This window comes from Mauremys mutica, chromosome 16 (genome assembly GCF_020497125.1).
Source record: "Mauremys mutica isolate MM-2020 ecotype Southern chromosome 16, ASM2049712v1, whole genome shotgun sequence".
In the NCBI taxonomy this organism is placed as follows: Eukaryota; Metazoa; Chordata; order Testudines; family Geoemydidae; genus Mauremys; species Mauremys mutica.
This window is the reverse complement of record NC_059087.1, coordinates 1,263,378-1,288,336: the sequence shown is the minus strand read 5'-3', so window position 1 is coordinate 1,288,336 and position 24,959 is coordinate 1,263,378. Positions and strand designations below refer to the sequence as shown.

The 24,959-nt window shown below is 40.4% G+C and overlaps 1 protein-coding gene across 1 annotated transcript in view; it reads right to left on the bottom strand.

The window, feature by feature from the left end:
- Positions 1-24,959, bottom strand: part of PITPNB (phosphatidylinositol transfer protein beta) — a 74,747-nt gene that overhangs the window by 43,921 nt on the left and 5,867 nt on the right. The window contains exons 2-7 of the mRNA XM_044990224.1: positions 21,857-21,887; positions 21,451-21,596; positions 15,841-15,932; positions 15,066-15,073; positions 11,354-11,428; positions 10,460-10,543 (exon numbers count right to left, since the gene is read on the bottom strand). Of these exons, the coding sequence (XP_044846159.1) occupies positions 10,460-10,543; positions 11,354-11,428; positions 15,066-15,073; positions 15,841-15,932; positions 21,451-21,596; positions 21,857-21,887 (436 nt within the window). The remainder of the gene's footprint in view (positions 1-10,459; positions 10,544-11,353; positions 11,429-15,065; positions 15,074-15,840; positions 15,933-21,450; positions 21,597-21,856; positions 21,888-24,959) is intronic.

Sequence of the window (24,959 nt, the reverse complement as noted above, 5' to 3'; positions counted from 1 at the left end):
CTGCACTTGGAGCACGGGTGTGACGACCTGCTCATGGACATACTTGTGCTAGCTCATCAAGCCAGCGCACTAAAAACAATGCTGGTGCCCTGTGACCTATGAGAGTGATGTTAAATAGAAATGAGCTAAATCTAAGTAGAGAACAGGTTTTGGGGCTAAATATAGGGTTGACAACGTGGCCTGGTAAATAGTGGGTGAAGTGAAGTGAGACAGCTCAGAGGCAAGCTAGAGATAAGTTAGGACATAACACCAGGTCATGATGTAAACAAGTTTGGTTCTAACTGGTTTTTAAAATGTTTTAGACAAAATGAGAATGGTTTGGAAGGATACTATCTATGTTGATAGTTACTGGAATGGTGTTTACACAGATGTTAATTAAGCTAATGTTTAATATTAAATAGCTAATAAGGGAGTAGAAGGTATTTTAATTATGGTAGCGGAAATATAGATATGCAAAAGGCAAGTTAAATGCTAACTAATTAGGGGGTGTTATAAAAAGGATAGATTAAAGTGCTCACCCACCTTGAGGGTACCATTAGCGAAAGGACTATATAACTATTCTTCTCACCCCTGGATGCACCATTTCATCTTAGAACGAGAGTTTAAAATGGAGTCTATGATTATATTGTAATTCCTGTTTGCTTTAACTATTTTATTTTAAATAAAGTCTTTAACTGTATCGATCACTGTATCATTCACAGTCCTCCACTCAATTTAATCAATCTGTGACTGCCTCAGAGGCTTGAACCTAAAGAATTAAATTTGGTTATTGGTACTATTTATATTTAAAAAGACTAACTGAAAATACGTAACTCAAAGATCACAACCCCCAGCAGCACACACTAGCCAGCCTGAGTATGTACCCAGGGGTTCCAGATGGGTTTGTACAACTTGATCTCTGCCCTGTTGTGCATTTACATGACAACAAGCTTTACATAACCTCACTGTCCTACCCATAGTTCTCTATCATCTTAGATACACACGTAGCATCTTCTGCTGAGTACACTGAATGCTAGAGTCCATGCAAGGCACGTATAAGATGTCAGTTAATAAGGCAAGGGCTTACTCTCAGCTCATCATACAGTATCTGCAGTAAATGAGACAGAGCACCTGTGCATCTCTTCAGCAAGCCTGCAGAAAAAGTTGTAGGACATTATACTTGAGAAACTGTATGGGATCATGTAAACAGACATCATAATGAATACTAAGGTCTTGCCTACAACAGAAGTCATGGGGAAGTTTGAGTGAATTTAAAGTGCAACAGCTATTCCACACTAACTCCCATGCAGAAGTTCTCATCCGGCACTGAGAGTGCCTGTTTGTGGATTAGATTAATCAGCTTCCAAAGTGCATTAACTTAAACTATACAAGGGCACTCAGTGGAGAATCAATGTTCACATAGAAAGATAGTGAGGAGCAGTTACTCAGAAATAGCTACATGGAGGAAAAAGCCTGGAATAAACGAGCTCTAAGGAGTAGAGTCATGGTTGCATGTGCAATCTTAGCTTTGGAAAGTCAGCATTTTTGCTTACCTAAATATGCAGCTTTATAAATTCTGTCTATGAAAAAAACCAAAACATTCTCTCTTCTGAAATTATTTGGCCAGACACCACTAGAACACCCTATTCTACAAAATGATGTTTGGCCTGCTCCTAGCACTTTGCACAGGGGAAGGGGGGGGGGAGGGGGAATAAAAATAAAATAAAAAAAGATCTACCTGCTCTTGGGCAGGACGGGAAAGATCAGCAATAGGAGATGAGAGGAGAGAAAATATTGCAAATGAAGAGTCACAGATAAATTCAATCTGGTATTTAAGCAAAAGTTACCATGATTAATCCATTTTATTTTAATTTTTTTCTGGAACAAGAGAGACCAATTTGTGCAAAGATACTGAATCACTTAACCCAAGTCTGGTTAAGAGTAGAAGGAAAAAGTGAGATTGTCTGGATTAAAACCTCTCGATGCACAAGACAGAATTGTTGGCACTCTTCTCAGACACAGGCCCTTCTTCCAGGCCTGAAAGAAGGAGCCTGGACTAGAGCCAGATCACAAATAAACAAAAGCTCTTTTCTGAATTTAAGGAAAATATATATACAGCCAGAGCATAATTCCCAACAGCAGCAAGTCCTTCTTAGGAAGTGAAACAGGCAACTGTTGAATAAACAGTACAGCTACAAAAAATGCAAAGCTTCTTGAACACTGGAGAGAGAGAGGAAAAAAATTATAATGCAACAGGGCAACAGCATGTGGTGGATTCAAAGGCTGTTTCAAAGGACAGTATTTCAAAGGCAACTTTGGCATCATTTGCAACAGTGCAATAAGAACTCTTCAAAGAAACGTCAGCCTTTACTTATATAAATTACAGCAATAAGAACATGAAACCATGAACCAAGATGCTTCGGTCTTTGCAATTCCTTTCAGAGTGAGAGAGACCCATCCCAGGCTCCACAGAGAATTGGCTCTAAAACCTGGGCCAGTGGCCAGGCTAACAGAGACCAAGGTAGTAGAAGATAACAGTACTACTGAGGTGGTACAGGCTTGCGTCACCACAACTGCTAGGTGTTATAATTGAGCAAATACCTCAGTTCAGCCTCCCAGGCATGTAGCACCTGAAAAGCTCGTGTAAAAAGGGCAGTTACATAAGGAAGAAAAAAAAGTCTATCCCTGGGCTTAACTTAAGCCAGTTTTACATGGCACCATTCATATTTTTGTTAGGATATATGCGTTTCTCAAGAAAACCTCCTGAATGTGAACTGATGCAGCGCTAAGTGCTCAGATAGACAGAAAATCTCAAAGTTCTCACCTCAGCCCTGTGTTAAATTTTACCTTTAAGCTTTAGACTGTTAAGTGTAATCATTGTTGGTTAGCAGACATGTTACGTGGCCATTGTTCGCAGAGTTTGAATGCTAGTACTTCAAATGAACAGACCTCACTACACAGTAACAGGTCAGCACCAAGAAGATTTTTTACAGGTTTACTGTCTACCCTCTCTCCACAGTGCTTCAGGGAGGTACAACTATACACAAGCTTTTACCACTACTCTGCTCATTCTCCAACAACCAGGAAGTGTGTGTGCACGAGTGTTTTGGTGGAGGTATTTTGTAAAGACTGGTTGAAGCAATGAGTGTTAAATCTCAGCATTTTTACGGTGAAGTGTAAGCAAAAAACTAGCAAGATTCATCTTTTCATTAGGATCTCTTCTGGAACAGTCCTGCAGTCGCAGCTCTGTCTCCTGCTAAGTCTCATATCTGAGGTAACAGGGCTAACTTACAATGTAAATATACTAGCAAAAGAAATATAGTACAAGCACACCAGAAGAGAGGGGAGCAGCATTCAGACGTTGACAGATTCATGGAAGAGATTGTCTTGTAGAAGCATTTTAAATGACTTGACAGATGGGGAAATGTGGGAACAGAAGTTATTTCAGGCAAGCAGGGCAAGTTGGAAGAAGACATGAGATAGGGATGGATGAAAGAGATAAAAATGGGATAATGAGAAGTGGAAAGAACAAGTTAGACCCAAGCCCCATGGTTTTTATGAGCCACATGGAACAACACAAGGTCAGGTAGGCTTGTGGTATGTAAAGTAAATAAGGTTTTTAAAATGTTTAAGAAGCTTCATTTAAAATTAAATTAAAATGCAGAGCCCCCGGACCGGTGGCCAGGACCTGGGCAGTGTGAGTGCCACTGAAAATCAGCTCGTGTGCCGCCTTCGGCACCCGTGCCATAGGTTGCCTACCCCTGGTATATAGCCTAGGGGTCTATGGGGCGGAACTGAGAAGAGGTGACCAAATCATGGAAGGCATGTTAAAGCTGTTCAGTTTTCAAAGCCAATATCTGATGTCAGCATCACAGGAGATATAACAACCCTTCCTATAGGCAGGCTGAAGTTTGAGAGAATCACACTGTGCAGTACACAGCAGACAAGGTAAATGTGGCATGTGATATCAGCTCAGCAAACCAATCTAATCCTTTCAAACCGTACTCCAAGAGAAAGAGAAACACTGAATCTCTGCAGGTTCATTTAAAAAAAAAACCAAAAAAAAAACCAAACAGAGTTCATAGCCCAGTCTTCCGGAATAGAAGAGAAATGTCAAGCAAAGCAGAGAAGAAACTCTGGGCACGAAGAGTGAGGTTTGCCTCAGTCCTTTCTATTACAACATTACTGGGCACTTGAAGGGACAGGAGAACTTTGGTGACCACAGGCAAAACCATCTCTTAGACAACAGCTCTTCAAGAAAATACAGCGAACTGCAAGGGTGTTTGGAACATTAGTTAACCTACCACTCTGTGCTGAATGCCCAAGTAGACGAGGACTGAAACAAAGTCAGCCTTTTCCCCCCCCCAAACTAACCTGTTAACAATGTTAGGTTCCAGGACACTCTGCTGCTTGGCTACTGATCACTGACACACCTTAGGATGGATCATTTGGGGACAGCACAGCTCCCAAAAATCTCTTCTGGAGCAATGGAGTCAGAGCACAGTGGCTCAGGCCAGCAGTGGCTAAACAAACATTGTTAAAAGAGCAAGCACTTCAAAACGTCTTTAAAATAAAACACTCTTCAAAACCAATGTGTTCTAGAGCGACAGCACTTCAGGGAGGTACGCAGCTGGGCTTCATGGGACTGGTGAAGAAACATCTGCACATTATAGGATTAGCTCATTTTTTCCAAGCTTCTGCAGTTCACTTTTTGATTAAACACACTGCACTGAATACCTTCACCTACCCAAGCCTGATGGAAATGGAGAGATCCATAAGATAAGGTCTGGATCTGGAGCCAGTCTGGAACAACTAGGGCTCTCTCTCACCCCTACATTCAGGCGCAAAGTCTATACCCCTCTACAAGCCACTGGGTATGCTCTGATCGTTTTTGTAATGTAGACGCTTAACTTTTGCGAGCCAGACAAAAAGTTCCCATGCCACTTCCAACAACAGATGATGTGTAAGCCAAGCTTCTGGGTGAACAAAATAATTTTTTAAGCTCTACAACATGCCATGAATAGAGTCCTCAGAGCAGAGCTCCATTCTATCTTCAGAAGTACTTATTCTCGTCCTCTTAACGTTAACAAAAAAGCTTATTTCAAATTTTAAAGCTACATTTCTAGTGAGAACTACAGAACAGGGATGGTACCACATGCTCCGTAGAAATTCTGTTGCCTCAGGTATTCGTGCGCCATTGCTAGAAAGTTTACTGATCTGTACTAAATATTACTAAAACACAGATGCTGTTCTAGAAACAAAATAGGCATCAAATATGGTCTGGAACAAGGCAGATGTAATCTCCTCAGTGCACAGAAATAGCAACAAACCTGACTTCAATTTTATTGTTTTCACTATGCTCATTTTCCTTCCGATTACTTCCAAAAATGTAACCTCTTCTCATGTTAATTGTATGTACACTTCTCCTTATGCTTTAAAGCTTCATCCTCTCTTGGGAAGTGACTTTTGTATACAAATCACAAAAGCTACTTAGACAAAGTGCTGGAGATGATTAAGAGAGGCCAGGTTTAAATGTATACCTTTAGAGAACAGCATATGTCTGCTGAATCATTTGTTTACATTTTTACATGGGTGTGGGTTAGCATATGCATGCCATTAGAATCTTTAAGGAATTTACTATTTTTATATTTATTTGTTATAGTTTTGATTATAGTTGGAAACTAAAGAAACTGGCACAGAATTTGGCTAAAGTTAACTCACTTAGTATGGAGGACAAAAGTTTAAGGATTTTAGAAAAACTGCTAGAAAATTACAAATGTAATTACCTTGTTTTCAGAAAAATTTGTGAAGTAATGGAAAAATATATACAACTTTTCTCAGACGAGAGTGGCAAGCCCTCTCCGTAGTGTACCAGTAAGATACCACACAAAGATAGGAAAGACACTTACACTATCCCCACCCCCCAATAACACCCAAAGTAATGCAACTAAAAGAAAAATAGGGCAAGTAATATAAAGCATTCCACAGACTATTCAAAGGAACCAGGCAAAGAATGCCTCAGATGGGAAGTGGAGTTCCGAGCACAGATATTTAGCTACGCTGCGTGGTCAGTCTTCAATACAAAATGTATTGATGCTGTAGCTAAGCACAGTAGTGCCCATTCTCTGATGGTGCATGAAGGGCATATAGTAAACAGAAGCATTTACACTAAGAGGATCCCTTAGATCCACTTCCTTGGAGTCTAATAATTACCATAGCTTCATATTTATACACAAACCTATACTGTGGTCAGAACCAGCATTCTTACAGACGACAGCACTGGTATTGCTTGCCACAATGTCAGGCTTGGAATTGGAAATACACAACATATTTACCTGCCACTTCATCTTTTCTAAGGTTATATGCATAAGAACATAAGAGTGGCCATACTGGGTCAGAGCAAAGGTCCATCTAGCCCAGGGTCCCATCTTCCAACAGTAGCCAATGCCAGGTGCCCCAGAGGGAATAAACAGAACAGGGAATCATCAAGTGATCTCTCCCTGTTTCCCATTCCCAGCTTCTGGCAAATAGAGGTGAGGGACACCATCCCTGCCATCACTGATGGACTTATCCTCCATGAATTTATCTAGTTCTTTTTTGAACCATTATAGTCTTGGCCTTCACAACATCCTCTGGCAAAGAGTTCCACAGGTTGACTGTGTTGTGTGAAAAAATACTTCCTTTTGTTTTAAACCTGCTGCCTATTAATTTCAGTTGGTGACCCCCTAGTTCTTGTGAGGAGTAAATAACATTTCCTTATTTACTTTCTCCACACCAGTCATGATATTATAGACTTCAATCATATTCCCCCCTTTAGTCATCTCTTTTCCAAGCTGAAAAGTCCCAGTTTTATTACTCTCCCCTCATATGGAAGCCATTCCATACCCCCTAATAATTTCTGTTGTCCCTTTCTGAACCTTTTCCAATGCCAATAGATTTTTTTGAGATGGGGCAACCACATCTGCATGCGGTATTCAAGGTGTGGGCATACTATGGATTTATATAGAGGCAATATGATATTTTTTGTCTTATTATCTCTCCCTTTCTTAATGATTCCCAACTTGTTTGCTTTTTTGACTGCTGCTGCATATTGCGTGGCTGTTTCAGAGAACTATCCACAATGACTCCAAGATCTCTTTCTTGAGTGGTAACAGCTAATTTAGACTCCATCATTTTATATGTATAGTAGGGATTATGTTTTCCAATGTGCATTACTTTGTATTTATCAATACTGAATTTCATCTACCATTTTGTTGCCCAGTCACCCAGTTTTGAGAGATCTTTTTCTATGTAGCTCTTCACAGTCTGAGACTTAACTATCTTGAGGAGTTTTGTATCATCTGCAAATTTTGTCACCTCACTGTTGAACCCCTTTTTCCAGATCATTTATGCAACGACAAAACCACCACAAGTAACAGTAAAGTGATTCCTCGCTGCATGAAAATATGCAAGACATATTTAACTTGATTTAAATGGGGGTTCTCAGAATATTCTAAAAATAAACAAAATTACTGAAAAAGACAACTTGGTGAATTGCAGTTAAGATGTACAGTTTTCCTTCCCTCCATAAGCAACACATGAATACACTGTATATTCTCTTCTAGCAGGGGTTAGGACAGTTATGAAAGAGGACTTTGCTTTTTCCAAAGTGAAAAAAGATATGCAGTGGGGAAGAAGGGTATGTGTGTGCGCATGCATAAGTAAAAGAGGGACAAAAGACAGCAACATGAACAGAACTCAAGTTTTCTTGCAAAACTGTTCTAAGCAGTCTAGCAGCTAACCTTCAAATCAAGGTATTCTACATTCTTCTCCAGATTAACTATGTAACCAAATGGCAGTTGGTCAGCGGAGAATGGACATCCATACCGTCAAAAACACATTTCAAGTAGTATGCTAAGCCAATGGTAAGAGGACAACATTCAATATTCAAAGTCAGAACACAGCACGGTTAAGAAAGAATGCTTAGTCCTTGTACCTATTCATTACAGTGCAGTCTGATGCACTCACTTTTTTTGTGCGCGTGTGAGATGTACTGGTCAGCACAATGAATTGAAAGCTTATATGCTGTATAAAAGTGCATGCCTGAGATTAAGCATCTTCTTTCTGCTTCTGAAGGGACATCTAATATGTCTGCAATCATTTCCATGCCTTGTTCTCTCACTGCCCCTTACACATGCACTGCCATTCCCAAGTTAGCTTGCCAGGCCTATATCCAGGCTGCAAATTAGAAGATTGTTTCTAACAATCAGAGGAGTGAGGTTCTGGAACAGCCTCCCTATAGGAGTAATGGGAGCAAAACACCGAACTACTTTTAAGATGGAGCTTGCTAAGTTTATGAACATGATCATATGACGAGGTTGTCAATAGCAGAAGACTGGACTTGATGACCCAAAAGATCCCTTCCAGTTCTATGTGCTATGCTCTGTGAGCACCTCCAGTACTGCAACACCCAAACTACACACCCCTACACTAAGTAACTGTGTAACCTTACCAAGGTACGCTCTGCCATTTTCATTGTTGCATTATCCTTGAATTGCATCTCATCTGAAACTAGGTTGTAAATTCTCAGGGGAGGGACCATAGGAGGTGCTTAGCATACTTCTACGAGCTTCAAAATAATAGCAGCAACAAAGCAGTAACTGGAGAGGGGAAGCTGAAGAAATGACACTGGTGTTTCTCTAGCTACAGTTGGCCCATCTATCTATCAGCAGAGATAAAAGACCAGCCCACCTGGTGATAATTGCTGCACTGAAGGGCAGAAGTGTTCAATAACGTTTGAAAAGATAGAAGCAATAGCAATTCTCCAACACAGATTTCTGCAGCAAACAAACCTGCTTGAACCTACCATAACCCAACTGAGGGCTATTTAAGAATATATTGCTAAAACAGCAACAAAAAGGGATGGCCAGGTCAGAGCTCTGTGCCAGGCCATGCAGAAGAGCTGGATTCAATTCCTATTTTAAATTTCAGCCTCACACACTGAAACTAGCACACAAATGTTGATCAAGGCAATTACTGTATTATTAAAACTAAAAGCTGTCTGTTTCCCAAAAATCCATTGCCCTCAGTGTGCCGATAAAAATCAAACCTGATAAATTTTGTGGGCATTTGCTAATCTAAGAGTACTGAGCTAATCTAAGTGCACTGTTAATGCAAGTGATTAATGCAAAAAAATTAACTAGATTAAAAAAATTAGTTGTGATTAACCATAGGTTAAAGCAAACAACTGTAGAGTCCATGCTGCATCAATCAGGTGTGTTGTGACTCCAAGACAGCTATGATCGTTCAAGGATGTCCAGTGATCACCAAAGCAAACAGCTAGTGCATTTTTCAGAAGCTACAAATGTGGAGTCTTTTCGTTGTGATATAGGTCATGTATTCCTGATGCAATGGTTCCTCAGGAGGGCAGAGCGTATGATTGATTGGAAGGTGCAATTTGAATAACACCTCTTAGCCCTCTGTCATTTACAATGATGAGTGTTCTGCAGTTGATAGCTATCCACTTTGCAATACCATTGGTTAAGCTGTTATACTTTGTCTGATCCATGAGATTGCAGTGATCCTGAAACTAAGTGTACTCTGTCGCGGTTGGTGGGATTCATTTGCTATCGGCGGGTTATCTGTAGCACAAGAACTGGAGGTGAAAGCATGTTTAGAGCATAGGTGGTACCGCAGACTCGAAGTACTTCAACGGTAGTGGAATTCAGCCTTGCCTTGGCTACCGATAACCGGCTCTTTATCCAGAGAACCATCTGGAAGTTTTTATAAATAAACTTCCCATTCAAAAGACCTCAACTTTGGCTGATTTGCTCCATTCACTTTCTGATATTGAATCAGTCCAGATCACGAGGACACGGTAGAACTGTGCCAGTGTCCGCCAGGCGATGAAGGACCGTAAGTGAACAGGGTCAAAACAGAGATGCATGATTACGACTGGTTTAAAAAAAAATCGTGTGTTAGCGGCGAATAGCAGCCCTAAAAACATAAATAACAATTCTATACCTGTAAATTGCACTTTCCTGATAGAGATTGCACTACAGTACTTGTATGAGGTGAATTGAAAAACACCCCTACTTTTGTTTCTTTTTTACAGTGCAAATATTTGTAATCAAAATAATGTAAACTGAACACTGTGCACTTTGTATTTGTGTGGTAACTGAAATCAATATATTTGAAAATGTAGAAAAACATCAAAAATTTATAATAAATGTAAATTGGTATTCTGTTTAACAGTGCAAATAAAACTACAACTAATTTTTTTAAGCTTGTGATTAATGACAATTTTTTTAATCATTTGACATCCCTTAATTTAGATCAATACTTCTATTTAAAGCAATTTTATATTTACCTGTGGGATCAAATACATTGGGTGTATTAGTTTATTTACAATCAATGGAAAACAATGTTAAGGTGCAAATAAAGGCCAAAGTAATTCGCTAGATAGGACAACCATCTCCCAGTAAGCACAGTGTCTACTTACTGCTGGTTCTACTTGAGATCTGTCTGCAATGTCAATATGGACAACTTCAACACTCTTCCACGTGTTTGGATCCAAGTCGTGCACCTGCAACGGGGAGAAGGGACTTTACCCTTTGTCGCCTTATTGCAGCCACTGTGTTAGTTCTTTATTACCCAGATTTTTCTGAGTTCTACAGAGATGGACAGTTTTCTTAGAATCACCTGGGGAATATACTCCGAAGTTACCACTTATTTAATAAAGCAATTCTGAAGCTAGTTGTAGCTTTATTAAACCTTCAGTTCTTGTGCTTTCAGAGGAGCTTGGTTTTAAGATTAAATTGTATTCTTCTGCAACTTTCCTTACAGCTAAGGACATCAAACACTAATTAGAATCATTATGCATTCAATAGGCTAGGCAGACATTTTATTTAGTGAGCAACCTTCACATAAAGCTCTGAAGTGCAAGTAATCCAGTTATTAGTAACCTGCCATACATCAAATGAGTTCATTAAATTAGAGACTCCAGCACATTTTGAAGTTGGCTAGCCATATACTGTTTTGAAATGTATCCATTAACATGCATCTCTCAAAAGAGTGACCTAATGCAAACTGAAGGGCCCAGATATGTAGCATGTGTCATATACATATAGCTGTTAGCCACAGATACACTTCAGATTAAGCACATATAGAATTGTCTAGGAAGTTTTTGTGCCTTTCTCCAATCTCTTCCTTCCATGGCTGTAGAAGAAATAGCTTCACTGGTTTAGAGGAGTACTTTTCATTATTTATTGGAGGGAGGCTGCCTTCCTTTAAGCAACAGCTATCGGCCACAGCCAGAAAAGGAATACTGGTCCATCAGGTTCAATGTGTGCAGGAAGTACGGCAACTGCTGGGTTACTACTGGACCCTGACTTACATTTTCTGATGTCCCCAAGTCTGGTTTATGCCAGGTCTCGATTTTTATGAAGAAGTCATCTTTCATATATTCATTCTGTAAAAAACAAAACCAAGCAGCAGAAGGGTGACTATATTTTTTTCCCTTTTAAATCTTACATTTAACAAGTTGATTTCTCCACCAGGAGAGGCACTGTAGGCCTTGACTAGCAACTTTGCTTCCCATTTTAACTCCGACAGAAACAGAAATAGAGGCCCCACTACTGCACATGGAAACAGATAAGTTTAGAAGCCCTACACCTCAAACTGAAATATTGGTTAGAGCATAAGTTGTAGCTTGACTGATGGTCATTTGATGAATCTAGATACCCATGACACCTACCCATACAAATATGAAGAATCTGTAAACACTTCAGTTGGAGTCCTCCGAGTGGTTTCAGTATCCCCCCCCTCCCGCCCCCCATGTCACAGCAAGTTTTCTATTTCTTCTAAAATCAGGATTTTATTTTGTATTTATTAAGACTGACCACCACAGAAGTCTTAACAAAAGGTTCCATGCAAAAATACTATTCTGCTGTGGGATCTTTCCTATAGTACTAAAATATAGGAAGTGTCCCAAAAGAATTTTCTTTTTTTTTTTTTTAATATTCTGTGAGTTAGAGCTAAAATCCAGGAAACATGAAGTTTAATGTAACAAAGCTTATCATGAAACTCCACCTAAGAGACCAAATTTCCATCCCTCCCCCGAGCAGCAAGGAAAGCTGTTACTGATACAAAGGGAAAGCATGCACTTGCATGCGTGTGTGCGCGCACACACTGCTATTGGTTAGGCTAAACCTGATTTACAGCCCCATCTGCAACTCCTTGTATAGCTGGTCTCTAGTGAGAGCTGAGCTGTTTTCATGGAGTGTCCACAGTGGTGACTCTACAATAAATTCGGATTCACAAATGAAATCTGCTTGACAGACAGCAGGTCGAGCAATTTAACATTACTTACAACTAATAAGACATTAGAAAGGATGCAAGACACTTTACAAAAACAAAAACACAGTCAGTCTTTGAAGAAACACTTACCATTATGACAAGCAGTAGTTTCAAATTTAAGACAGGTTTCTGTGATACCAATCCAGATTCTGGGTTAGCCCATTTCATAGAATCCTAGAATATCAGGGTTGGAAGGGACCTCAGGAGGTCATCTAGTCCAACCCCCTGTTCAAAGCAGGGCCAATTCCCAGCTAAATCATCCCAGCCAGGGCTTTGTCAAGCCTGACCTTAAAAACCTCTAAGGAAGGAGATTCCACCACCTCCCTAGGTAACCCATTCAAATCAGCCGGATTTCACCAATCAGGAATAGGAATTTTTGCACACATGAGCCAGTCTTATTACCCTGCTCTTCCCACCAGGGCCAGCTCCAGGCACCAGCCCAGCAAGCAGCTGCTTTGGGCGGCCAATGGTGAGGGGCGGGACATCCGGGTCTTCGGCAGCGGGTCCCTCACTCCCTCTAGGAGTGAAGGACCTGCCACCGAAGACTGAAGCAGCAGTGGTAGAGCTGCAGATCATGATTTCCTCCCCCCCTTTCTTTTTGCTGCGTTGGGGGAACGGGGGCGGCAAAAACCCTGGAGCCGGCCCTGCTTCCCACAGTCAAGGAACCCTATATATTTGACCTGCGATCCTTCATCGTTCTGCCTCAACAGAGCTGACTTTTCAGACTAACTGCGCCTACTGGTAAGACTGGAAAAAAAAAGTGGCAAATGAAGGAGTTTCATTTGTCAGGGAAAAACACTTTTTAAATATCAGCTATTAGTTTAGATGTCAGTTTCACAAAGTATGAACTCTTGGCAAGGCATACATAAAAGGAAGGAATCTTCTGCACTACAGAAGTGGAGCTTTGAGTTAATGTAAGCTTCCCAATGAGACTGTCTGGTTCCCCAAAGCATTCCCAACTTCCCAGCCCTTCTCTGTAACAGAAAGCTCAACTCACTCCGTGCTGGATTATCCATTATCTGCTCAAGGGACAATAAGATGCCCTCACCTCAATGTCTTACAAACATTTTAGCTCTCAGTGGGGAGGAAAGGTTGGGCTGCAAGTTCTCACAGTATCAGTGTTATCTCTGTAGGCAAGAGCCATGATATTGTCAGATGCCGGCAGGGTGTGTTTCTGCCAAGCATCCCAGGGTCAATTGACTAATTTCAAGCTACAGTGGCTATATACTAGAGAACAGACCAAAAACTGGTTTACACTTTACAGCAACCGTTTTTAACAAAGAGAAGGGTTTTCTTGTTCGACATTAGCTCAGTGTTTAAATACCCACTGGTGTCATTCTTACTCTGACTAGTCCAGTTTTAACACACTGGCTTATGATGTTGCAGGATGGGCCAAACTCAAGTCACAAAGGAAGTTGCTCGTTTATGGAAATTAACATTCATTTAAAATGCACTTTACTGCACTGCCAGTGAGAACTCCTTTGCACATCAGCCTATAGGGCCAAATTTGCAAAGTGATGCATGAGGTTACACAAATTGCCATTAAATTATGATAGCAGTTGTGTGTCCGCTACATTAAACCATTACCACTTAGGACACTAACTTTGCTCAGTGCAATGACACTATTTTGAGCATTTCTTGTCTATGTCTACAGAAGAAACTTCTAAATTATTGGGCACTACATGATAAATCAAATGAGGAAGTGCTAATCCTTTCCCCAGCTGCACTTAACCTGAATGATTCCAAGCAGGACATTCAGCAGGAAAATTCAGCAGCTGGCTCTGGGGTGGAACTATAGCAAGAACTGCCACTCCAGCAGACTTGTGCTCCATCGAATCCATTCTGTCTCCTGGAAGTTCAAAGACCCAAGTATTTTTCACGTTTAAATTCAGTGAGTGAATCCAACAAGTACAGTACAGTTTGGCTAATTTGGCCTTATGCAGGGAACAGAGTGTCATAGCTCAGATAACTAAGCAGTTTTCACTATATACACACACACACACACACTGATTCAGGAGTTATAGGAGGTTTTACCCTTCTCAAAGACTATGGTGAAAACTAAAGCATCCCATAAGGGATTGCTGGGGGATGTTTTAGGCTGGCTGTTTTTTTCACTTAACCTCTTCCATTAGGGAAAGTGATGTACTTGGACACATAATTGGCATTCCTTCGTGCCAGCCTTCACAAAGCCTTACCACACAGGACCACTGAACTAGAGAAAGCCTGCACCCCTCTGACTATCCTTGAGAGTACTTACCACTTTCTGGTGGAAAGAAAGCTCCTCCAGAGACATTGGCAGTCCATTTCAATCAGGTCACATGCCCAGACCCTGCTGTAATCGCGTGGAGAGTGTTTGGTGCAATAGGGCAAAGTTAGTCTGCTAAGCTAGGCTGGAGGAAAGCAGACCCCAAGGCACTTTCTTCCCTTTCCTGGATAGCTTCCTGTGGAACTCTTGACATTATAAGCTGTATATTCACAGCTATTAAATCATTTAGCCATGGTGTACTGTTCCAATATCAGGAATTATGAAGAGCAGAGTGAGTGATGAAAGCAGAAAAAGAGAATAAGGAGAGAAGTAGCAGCAAGTATCAGATTGAAAACTCTGATTTCTGACTGGTGAAATCTTAACTAATCAGTAAACCAGAGTCTGGATTGGCAGATATGCAGCATCAGAAAGTCAGTTATAACTTTAATAACCAAGAGCCACATTAAAACACATTTCATAAACAAATAATAATCCAGGTACTCACCGTCACAACTGAAAGCCAGAGGGACATGCAACGAAAAGGAAAAGAAGGCATTCAAAATAGTGTTAATATGTGCAACAAGTCTGTCAAAAAAGTCCTAACTCTAAAGCAATCTGTAATACAGATGGAGTTATGTACAGAAGGTATAACACAATTGCTCATTAAAAACCCCTTGTTTAATAAAATAACCCCACAATAAAACCATTCATCAGCATACTTCTGTAAAACAATTTGTTAATGTTAAAGATGAAGTATGCTTTAAGGTATTTTAAACATTTTGACACAAGAGAGGCCAAAAAAATAAAAAGGGACAGGATTCTTGGAAATCGAAAGCTTCAGAAATGGAATATGGTGAATGCATCTCCTTTACACAACTTCCTCCTCTAAAGACCAAAGAGTTTTCTGGACAGTAAACATGAATATTGCATCAAATCAAAGGAACTTTGATTGCTATCTACAAATTGTAATTTTTAACCTTTACACTCATCCTTTGCAGAAGCTTTTAGGGACTGTAAATTATGTCTCTTTCCTAACAAGTTTTATCCTGGACTTGGAAAGAGACATTAGTCAGACTCTTTAGTCTTGTACTGGAGACATCATAACTGCTGGTTAACTTACGTTGTCTTTCATGGCTGCATAGCTCAGCCAGATTACGTTTGCCAAAAAGTGATCTGTAAGATATTTTCCACCCAATTACAAAACTTTGGGGCCTAAACCACTTGATAGCATCTCTAAGCAGTATGGCAAAAATGTAAGAATCAATTCAGAGCAAGCTTACTTGTTCTACAATATGGATATGCATTCCAAGCCTTTTCATGGAATACCAAGGAGCCTTCTGGAGCAATCATCCTTACAAACCCAGGAACTTTACTGTGAAGAGCAAAATATTGTACGTTTGTTACAGCTTTGCCAACTGAATGAGATTCCACAATGATTTCTAGCAATCTAATTGAAAAGGTACATTTTTTTACCCAAGCATATTAAAAATGATGCACAAGCAATCAGTTTAATTTGTATGAACTGCAATAATGTTACCATTCCCAAAGTAATTGAGTCACTTAAGCATATTTTCAGCAGCATGATCTCAATCATAAATTCAGTTTAGCTTTCCTTTCTCTTCACCTACAGTAAACACCATTGTCTAAAGAAACTCTGCTCTAAGGTTCTGGTCTGCTGATCTCTCTAGCAGCATGACATAACAGGTCAAGTCGTGTAACTCAGTTAACTCTGATCTAGAACCTGGATAGGAATATATTAAATTATCCCAGTTATGTCTCAAGAAGTAAATATTGATTTCCTAGTATAAGAATTGCCAGGCCTGATTAAACCTAAGGCCCACCGAGTCCAGAATTCTCTCCCCAAGAGTGATCAGACCAGATGCTTCAGGGTAAAGTACAGAAACCCCATAAAGATAAGTTTTTCTGAACCCCAAGCAGCTGGTGATTGGTTTATGCCCTGAAGCAGGAGAGAGCCTATCTATAGTTGTGGACATTCTCATTATCCATAATGGATCAGGAGTAGCTCCACCACTAAACAAACATTGATTTCTTTTTTTAAAGACTGCAAGCGACTTTGTAGCTTATAAAATTGTAATCAGTGGACAGACTTAAGCTAGGTATAATATAGACATCTGTACTCAGCTCTGCCTATGCCCACTTAAAGAATGACCTGCAACAACCTTCCAGGAGTTAGTTGTTCCTTTTCACACCAATAAATCCCACATAACATGGCATTTGTGAGTAACAGTTATCTGCTGATTGCTACTGAACTCATTTCTCTTGCAAATCAGGTTAGGATTTTATCTGATTTCTCAAGATGAAAGGCTCAAGTGCCATCTTATGCTGTAATTTATTTCTATGGCCTGCTTTAATTCCTTTTAATCACTTCACTACCTCTACTGTTTGATGCCCAGTTCCTGAACAGATTCCTTTTAAATGGAGAATATTTTCAGTGTCCCATGCCTTGTTAGATCAAGAAAGCAAGTCAGTGTGGCTACTCGGAGAAAAGAATGAAGGGGCCAAGAACAAGGCCAGTAACCCGGGCTGAAGTCCAACACTCTGGACAATCATTCAAGGTTCCTTCTACCTCAAATGGAATGGAAAAGTCATCTTTCCCTAAAGAATGGCTGGTAAGTAAAGATCACCTTTTCACCAGGATTGCTGAAGTGTGAGCTCATTCACTCTACAAGTACCACTGGTGACTGAGCACATGGGAGCGATCCAGAACAAATGACAAAATAACATTGTTATTTTCAAATATTCAACCTTAATGCTTTAAACAGATTTAAATGGAGATGGGCCAGCCAGAGCCAACCCAACAAAAATATTCTAACTTCACAGTAGCCACAGCAACCCTCTATGTCAAGTTCCAGATATAATTTTCCATATGCTTGTATCAGAGGGGTAGCCATGTTTGTTGCTTTTTACACATCCACACTAAGAGTCCTGTGGAACCTGACAGACTAACAGATGTACTGGAGCATGAGCTTTCGGGGGTGAATACCCACTTCGTCAGATGCAAGTGGGTATTCACCCACGAAAGCTTATGCTCCAATATGCCTGTTAGTCTATAAGTTGCCACAGAACTCTTTGTTGCCATATGCTTGTAGTTAGTTCCAACAGATCAGCTCATGTTTTGGCTCATGCTGCCAAGCTGGAACCTCTCTTTGGCAATAAAAAAAGTTATCTGACTTGAACAAGTTTAATCTTGGATAGCAAAACACTGATTTGATTGGTTTGATAGCAAACATGAGATTTCAGTATTTAAAGTGAATTTACAATGTACACTGAAGAGTGCCTGTACCCACTTCCACCAAAAGGAAACACACCTAAGGATCAGACATGAGCCAGCTGAACGACATTTATTTGATTTATATACAAAAGATACACACATCCCAAGCTCTATGCACCACTGACAAACACAAAAGCCACATATAAAGACTGAACCAGTAGCTGCTCCTCACTCCAAACCAGAGAAATTATTAACCAAAGACTAAATTAAAATCTGACAAATAGTCACCACTCCCCACCTTTACCATAAACATTAGCTCTTATCATACCCCTCCTTCCCCAAATGCCTAGGTAGCACAAGCTGAAGAACACCAAATCTGGCTATTTAAGAAATGCATTCACCACTTCAGGACCCTGTCAGCAGCTCCCTCTTTTAAACCAAGGGGGTTCCTGCTCTGGCTCTCTGCTGGGAGGGATGTCTCATTTTCATGTCACCTCAGTCTCCCAGACACTGAATCAGACATTGGACAGCACTGGCTGGGTCAAATGAGAAAGCACACACCAACATATTGAAATATGCCTCATTAACACCCCTTCTTCCCCGCCACTGATTCCGTGCATGTCTTGAATTGGCAGGGAGATAAAATTGAAAGCTGTTTGATTCCACATGGGAGCACTCTTGGGTATGATGAACAAGGATCCATCCTCCTCCTTTGGGAATGGTCAGCAACCTGAGAGAAGTCATATACATTCCCTCTACAGGCAAGTCAGCAACACCTCATAATTAATGGTATTGAAAGCTAATGATAGAAAACATCAGCAATGGACAGTGGATCTTCATTCAGTGCCAGGAGATCTTCAACAACATCCACCAGTGTAGTCTCTGTACTGTGCCCAGGTCTGACAAGGAGACCTGCAGCTTTCCCTGATATTATTGCCTTGCCCTAGTTTGTCTATTGTCTCTGTGCCTTCAGTTTGTCTTTCCCCTTTCCATTTAGGCTACAACCCTTCAAATATGGCACACTGTCCTGTCTAAGGGATATTTCCACCCAGAAATTAATATGCACTAGGACATACCTAACTCTACATTTAGTTTAATAAAGGCACGTGCACGCGGAAAAGTGCCTTTGGGTTTTTTACTTTTTAAGGAGTCGGTCAAACAGAAGAATAATTTCTTTATGAATTGATGGAAGAGAGTTAGCTAAATTATTGGAGTTTTGCTTAACCAGCTCTAGTTTTAAGTACGTAAAATGTTGAAGTAAAACAAACAGGAATTACATCCTCATGTATCACAGAAAGTGCCCCCACACACACACACACAGCTCCTGGGGGAATTCTGCACCAAAAAATTAAAAATTCTGCACACAATATTTTAAAATTCTGCAAAATTCTGCATATTTTGTCAAAACACAATATAATCACTCCAGTTTCAATTATTTTGGTAATTTATTTCAAAATACCTGTCAACATGTCAACAATACAGACAACAGCAAAAAGGATTCCCCAGGGAGCAGAGAGTTAAAGAAACCCCTATGACAACCCAGTTTCAGTTGGGGGTGTTGGAGGGGGCTGTGTGGGGCCCACAGAGCTCAGATACCCGCACTCCTCTCCCTGCAGAGCCCAGCCACCGGGCACCCCACTCCTCACAGAGCCCAGCAGCAGGGCAGCCCCCAGGCACCAGCACACCCAGAGCCTTTACTCGCTCCAATCTCTTTACTGTCCCACTGGGGGACGTGTTGTGATGCATCCCTGCCTTTCCTCACCCTTTACCAAAGCTGGTTGGTTCTCCCAGGTCCTCTCCGTCCCAGGAGAATGAGGATCTAGCAAAGCGTGCAGCCTCCTGCCCTGCCAGGCAGGGCGATCCGCTCACTTTGAGCTGGGCTCTGCAGACTTTAGCAGCCCCCAGTGGCAGCCAGAAATTCTGCAGAGTAAAGAGGAAATTCCGCTAAATTCTGTATTGCGCAGTGGCACAGAATTCCCCCCCGGAATAATATATTCTGAGGGAACCAAATCAAAAAGTGAAATATTACCGAGTTTCAGATCTCTTTTAAAAAAGAAAATACCTATTCTTAGAACATGTGAGCTCAGTGAACTAACTGGAAAGCTGTAAGGAACCCCACATTAAAGGCAGTCTATAAACAAGTCATACTCTAATGACTCAAGTTAAGACTCCTTATTTAATATCCATTTCGGTACTAAGTGATTTAGAAATAGTATTGCAACAGGGGCTCTAGAAATATGACAGGCCAGCTGGGAGGCTCTGTTCCAACATACCCACAATTTTCATAATGTTTTGGAGGAAAAAAACTGAAGAGCAGTTTAAACAATTACAAGAGCTGAAAATTCTGATTTCTTGTAAAATGGTAAACTAGATATAGTAAGCCATGCAAAACAACACCAGCGACTATCACGGTGAATAGTCCAACAGAAAATAAAGGAGGAGGGCTTCACTCCTCATGAACTTAGGTCAGCAAACACCCGCACAAGTCAATTTCTACTAGATACACCACAAAATTGTAGCAACACACAAATTACCAGTATCTTAATCTTAAACTGAAATAGAACAAGTACAGCTTCCTGATGAAATGAAGCCCTGGCACATGTCTTCATTACTAATCTGTACTGCAAACACCTGCCAAATTAAACACTAGCACAAAGCATAGGCTTAGTTGAATCCCAGATCCACTTTAGGTAAGGGAAACGAAAGATAACCAAGGAGGAATTACTTAGGTCAGAAAGTTATGTTTCTAACTTTGAAGACTTTGACATTACCAATCACAGAGAACTAGGAGGTGGTTCTGGTCAACAATTCAGTTTCTTGTTAGTCAATTTTTTCTAGGTCTTAACTACAAGCTTCTGTTCTATATTATTTAAGTCTTCAAAGAAAACCGTAATAGATACAGAACTATTCTCTTTGGTCCACTGGACAGTCTGTTTACAGTAGTGACAAGATCAAAATAGACTGGGGTCCCAGTAGCTGTAGCAAGATTCCAGCAACAATTTTAATAGGCAAATATTAATGAACATTTCCCATTCAAGAGCAGAAGTGGAAGATAACTGTAGCCAGGATACTAAACCACTTTTTATACTAGACATCACATTGGTGCATGTGTGTCAAAACAGTAAGCAAGAAAATGACCTCAGATGAAATCCTCTTCCATAATTGTAAAAGGAACAAAAAACATAGCTCACTGGCAGCAAATATGGCCCAATTTCAGGAAGAGTCTAGGGAACTGTAGCCTGGCTGAGGTAGTGCTCACGTCGCACAGAGAAAGGTATCAAGTAAAGTCTTGTCAGAAATACATATTAGCAGGGATATGCTGCTGCCATGAATTTCTTCACTAACAAAAGCACAGGCTGAAGTATCACAAGCTTTGGGAAAACTCATGTATTTAACATGAGCAATTTGATGAGCTGTATAAAACAGCAGAAAAGTCTCCGCTGAATGAAGTGCCTAAAACTTACCTTTTTTGATGTCCAGACCTATTTTATGGTGTGCTCTTCTTCTTCCCAATTACCCTTCATAAAATTCCAAACTGGCTCTGAATATTTCCTGGTCAAGACTGAAGTGTACTGTACTTTTACATGATGAAAATAGAAGCTGGGAAATCATACGTCAGTAGCTCCCCCCACAGAAAGAACACAAATAGATCCCTTACCTCTTTAAGTGATAGATTTTGTGGGTATACTGTCCCTTTTCACTATCCTTTTCATAAGGCTCATTCTTTAAGACTTGAATTCCTTCACCACCTCCTGTTTCATTCTTACTAGCTTCTGCCACAGAGTAAAGTTGCCCAACTTGATACTGAAATTAAAAGATGCAAAATTTCAACATTAAAATGTGACAGAGGAAAACTGTTTAGTGTGTCAGAATTTAGGTATTTCAATTTGACCAGAGAACTTTGCTAGAGAGCTGAGACAAGTTTGCTCTGCCTCACTGATGGGACAGTAACTCACATCTGGTAGACTAATGGACACACATTACAGAATCAACATTTGGATCCAGGCTAATCAGTTTTTAAAACAAGACCATAAAGTCCAACAAGAAAGGTAGAGCGTACATACCTCTTGCACTGAGCATGGTAAAACCACTCGGCTGAAAAAGAAAAAGGAACAAACTGAACGTATAAAATAAGCATCTAAGCAGTCAGTCATCTGTTCCACAGGCAGGATCTGTATTAGCCTTTATAAAGATATTCATAAAAATGGCAAAATCTATGTTCATTGACCTTTTATAAAACAATACTAGTTAGACAAAATTACATAAGTAGAAAGTAATCAACCAAGTACAACCCCATGTTAGATACTTGTTATAAGGAAAAAAGTTTGAGTGGTTGAAATAGGGGAGGAATAAGGAGACCTAAGAATTATATCCAGCTCTGCCATTGACGTGAAGTGACACCTCAGGCAAGTCACTTCAGAGAGTCAGCCTTTAAATGATTTGACCATCCTTTATTGTCTTAGTCTGATCTCCTGTACATCTCAGGCCACTACCACCACCCAGCACTCATGGGCCTCAGTTTCCTCACCTCTAAAACAGGAATGCAGATTTGTACAATACCTTGAGATCCTTGAATAACCACTGCTGCTGATGCAAAGTAAGGGCTTGTCTATACTGGTAATTTACAGTGCTGCACCTTTCTCGCTCAGGGGCGTGAAAAAACACCTCCCTGAGCGCAGCAAGTTTCAGTGCCGTGAAGCACCAGCGTAGACAGTGCACCAGCGCTGGTAGCTACACCCCTCGTGGAGGTGGAGCTTTTTTAAGAGTGCTGGGAGAGTGGCGCCGTGACCACACAAGGCACGTTAAAGCGACTGCCAGTGTAAACTAGCCCTAAGATAATGAATGAGAGTGACCACAAGTCTGAGTGCACTGAATTTCTTTAATTATTGCAACTATTAAGTACTCATTACAAAAAGTAAATATAGATTGCCTCATTGAATTTGGGAGAGCAAAGTGAGTGTATGACTGGGCAGGTACTTTACATACAGTGTTGATACATTTAATATAGCAGAGTTAAAATCACAAATATCAGGAAATGTTAATATTTCAACAGCCACAATTAAGCTTCTGTACATACAGTATTTACTAATTCTGTTCTCACTAAAAGCACATGTGCAATACAGCTAACTTAATATTGCTGTAAATCTTAAAATCACAATTATCTGGAATGTAAAAGTTACCCAAGAATTAACCAACTTAATATTGCATTAAGAAATTTTTTTTTAATGTTTGTTTTTCCCAAGAAAAGGGGATGGGAGAATTTTCTGTATTTAAACTCAATTTAGATACTACACTAACAAAGTGTATATGGAAAGGCGACAGGGATTAATGCTCCATTTTTGTTGCTCCTACTGTTTGGCCACACTGTCAAATCCAACTGGGTTACTAAAACTACAGGACATCAGTCGCCACTGGGAAGAGCTCCATCTCTGGAACAGAATGGCACAGTTTTCCTGTAAATAAAAGCTTGTATTTGTAGAATGCAGGAACAATTACACACAGATCAACCGCTGTGAATTATTTATTTTTTTTTGCCACCCATAATTTTCTCTTGCTCCGAATGTTAAGACACTTGTCGGGCTGAGGAGTTTTCAATTAGACACCTGCAAACTTTTTTTTTTTTTTTTAAATACAAAATGCTCCAGCTATAGTGTCTGTTCCAGCATAAGCCTCTAGTAAGGCAGAATTTCGCAGAGATGCCACAAGGGGGGTCGAGAGTCAAAAGGCTTCGCTACAATTTTAGCTTCCCACTATGCATGCTTAGAAGCGGTTTATAATTACTTATAAAAATTATTTCTCCTTTGCCTCAACCCAACAAGCTAGGGTTTTAATCCCCAAGGACTACCCATACATAGTTTTACTTTTTATACTTCAGCCGTGAAAGGATCTTTGAAATTCGCCTTCCCACAGAGAATATTTTATCTCATCCCGTAACTGAAAGCATTTTGCTTGAGCTTTCCAATATTTCACCTTCAAACAGAAACCAAGAACAGACGATTTCAGCCCTAAAGGTGAATAATTTGGAAAGCTACATGAATGAAACAGGGTGAGTAACAGAAACCAGCTTGTGTCCTAAAAAATAATAATTCACCCACCCTAATTCATTTAAGCAACCTCACTATAGTGACTCATTCTCCTATCCTATAACAAGGCAAAACATAAAATGAGGTTCAATTTGGGAAAATACAGCTAATAAATCTCAGGAGAAAATAATCTGAAATACAGATAGTTGGTGGGAAGGAGAAACTTGGGAAGCAGTAGTTGCAAGGCCTATGGATAGCAGAGAGCACAGCAGATGAGAGTGTGCAATGGGACAGAATAGCAAAAAAGGCCAATGATGTTTTGGGGCATGCATAAAGCAGTAGCACCACCCTCATTTTGTAGCAAGGAGGAGATTGTCTCTCTCACTAGAGCTGTGACATGCAGATACAGCTAGGATGCTGTATACATTCAATTCTGGGCACCTGACTGCTGACATTACTGGTACCTGTTCAGTTGTCTCATAGATCTACAATACACAGCTCTTTATAAACTCTGAGACTACTCAGAGCTAAGAATTTTGGCCAAGAGCATTGCCTCCACAACCTAATCTGTACCTAAGGAGTGACTATTTCTATCAGATGCAGACCTTGCTACAATTATTTATGCCTTTAACACCCTGAGCTCAGATTATTGCAGCATGCTACAAGGGATGACAGACCCTGGGATGATTTGGAAGCTGAAGTTAGTGGCAAATGTGGCTGTCCACTTGCTAAATGGGGTCTCCTGCAGGGAGCACATTATATAGCTGATCAATCCATCTACTGACTCCCAGGTGGAGTTCAAAGAGCTGCTTTGACCTATAAAGTGCAAAGTGGTTAATAAAATTAATTATGGCTAGTTAAGTGACAGCCCATCTCCCTATGCGTACTGCTGAGGTAGCAAGCAACAGAAATGCTCAAACTGGAGCCCCTTTGGTCTAAATAGGAGAAGGTGGTGCTTCTTACTCCAGAATGCACTCTGGGCCACTCCTCAGATTTGTTAAGTTTCTAGACACTCTCCCAGGCTCATGTTTTCCCCTAGGCATACGGGGAGATGGGTTGATGGGATTAATTTAGAGATAATGATGATGGGGTACCGTTTACTGGGTTTTAGAGAGCAATTATTTGGAGATTGTTGGCATCTTGT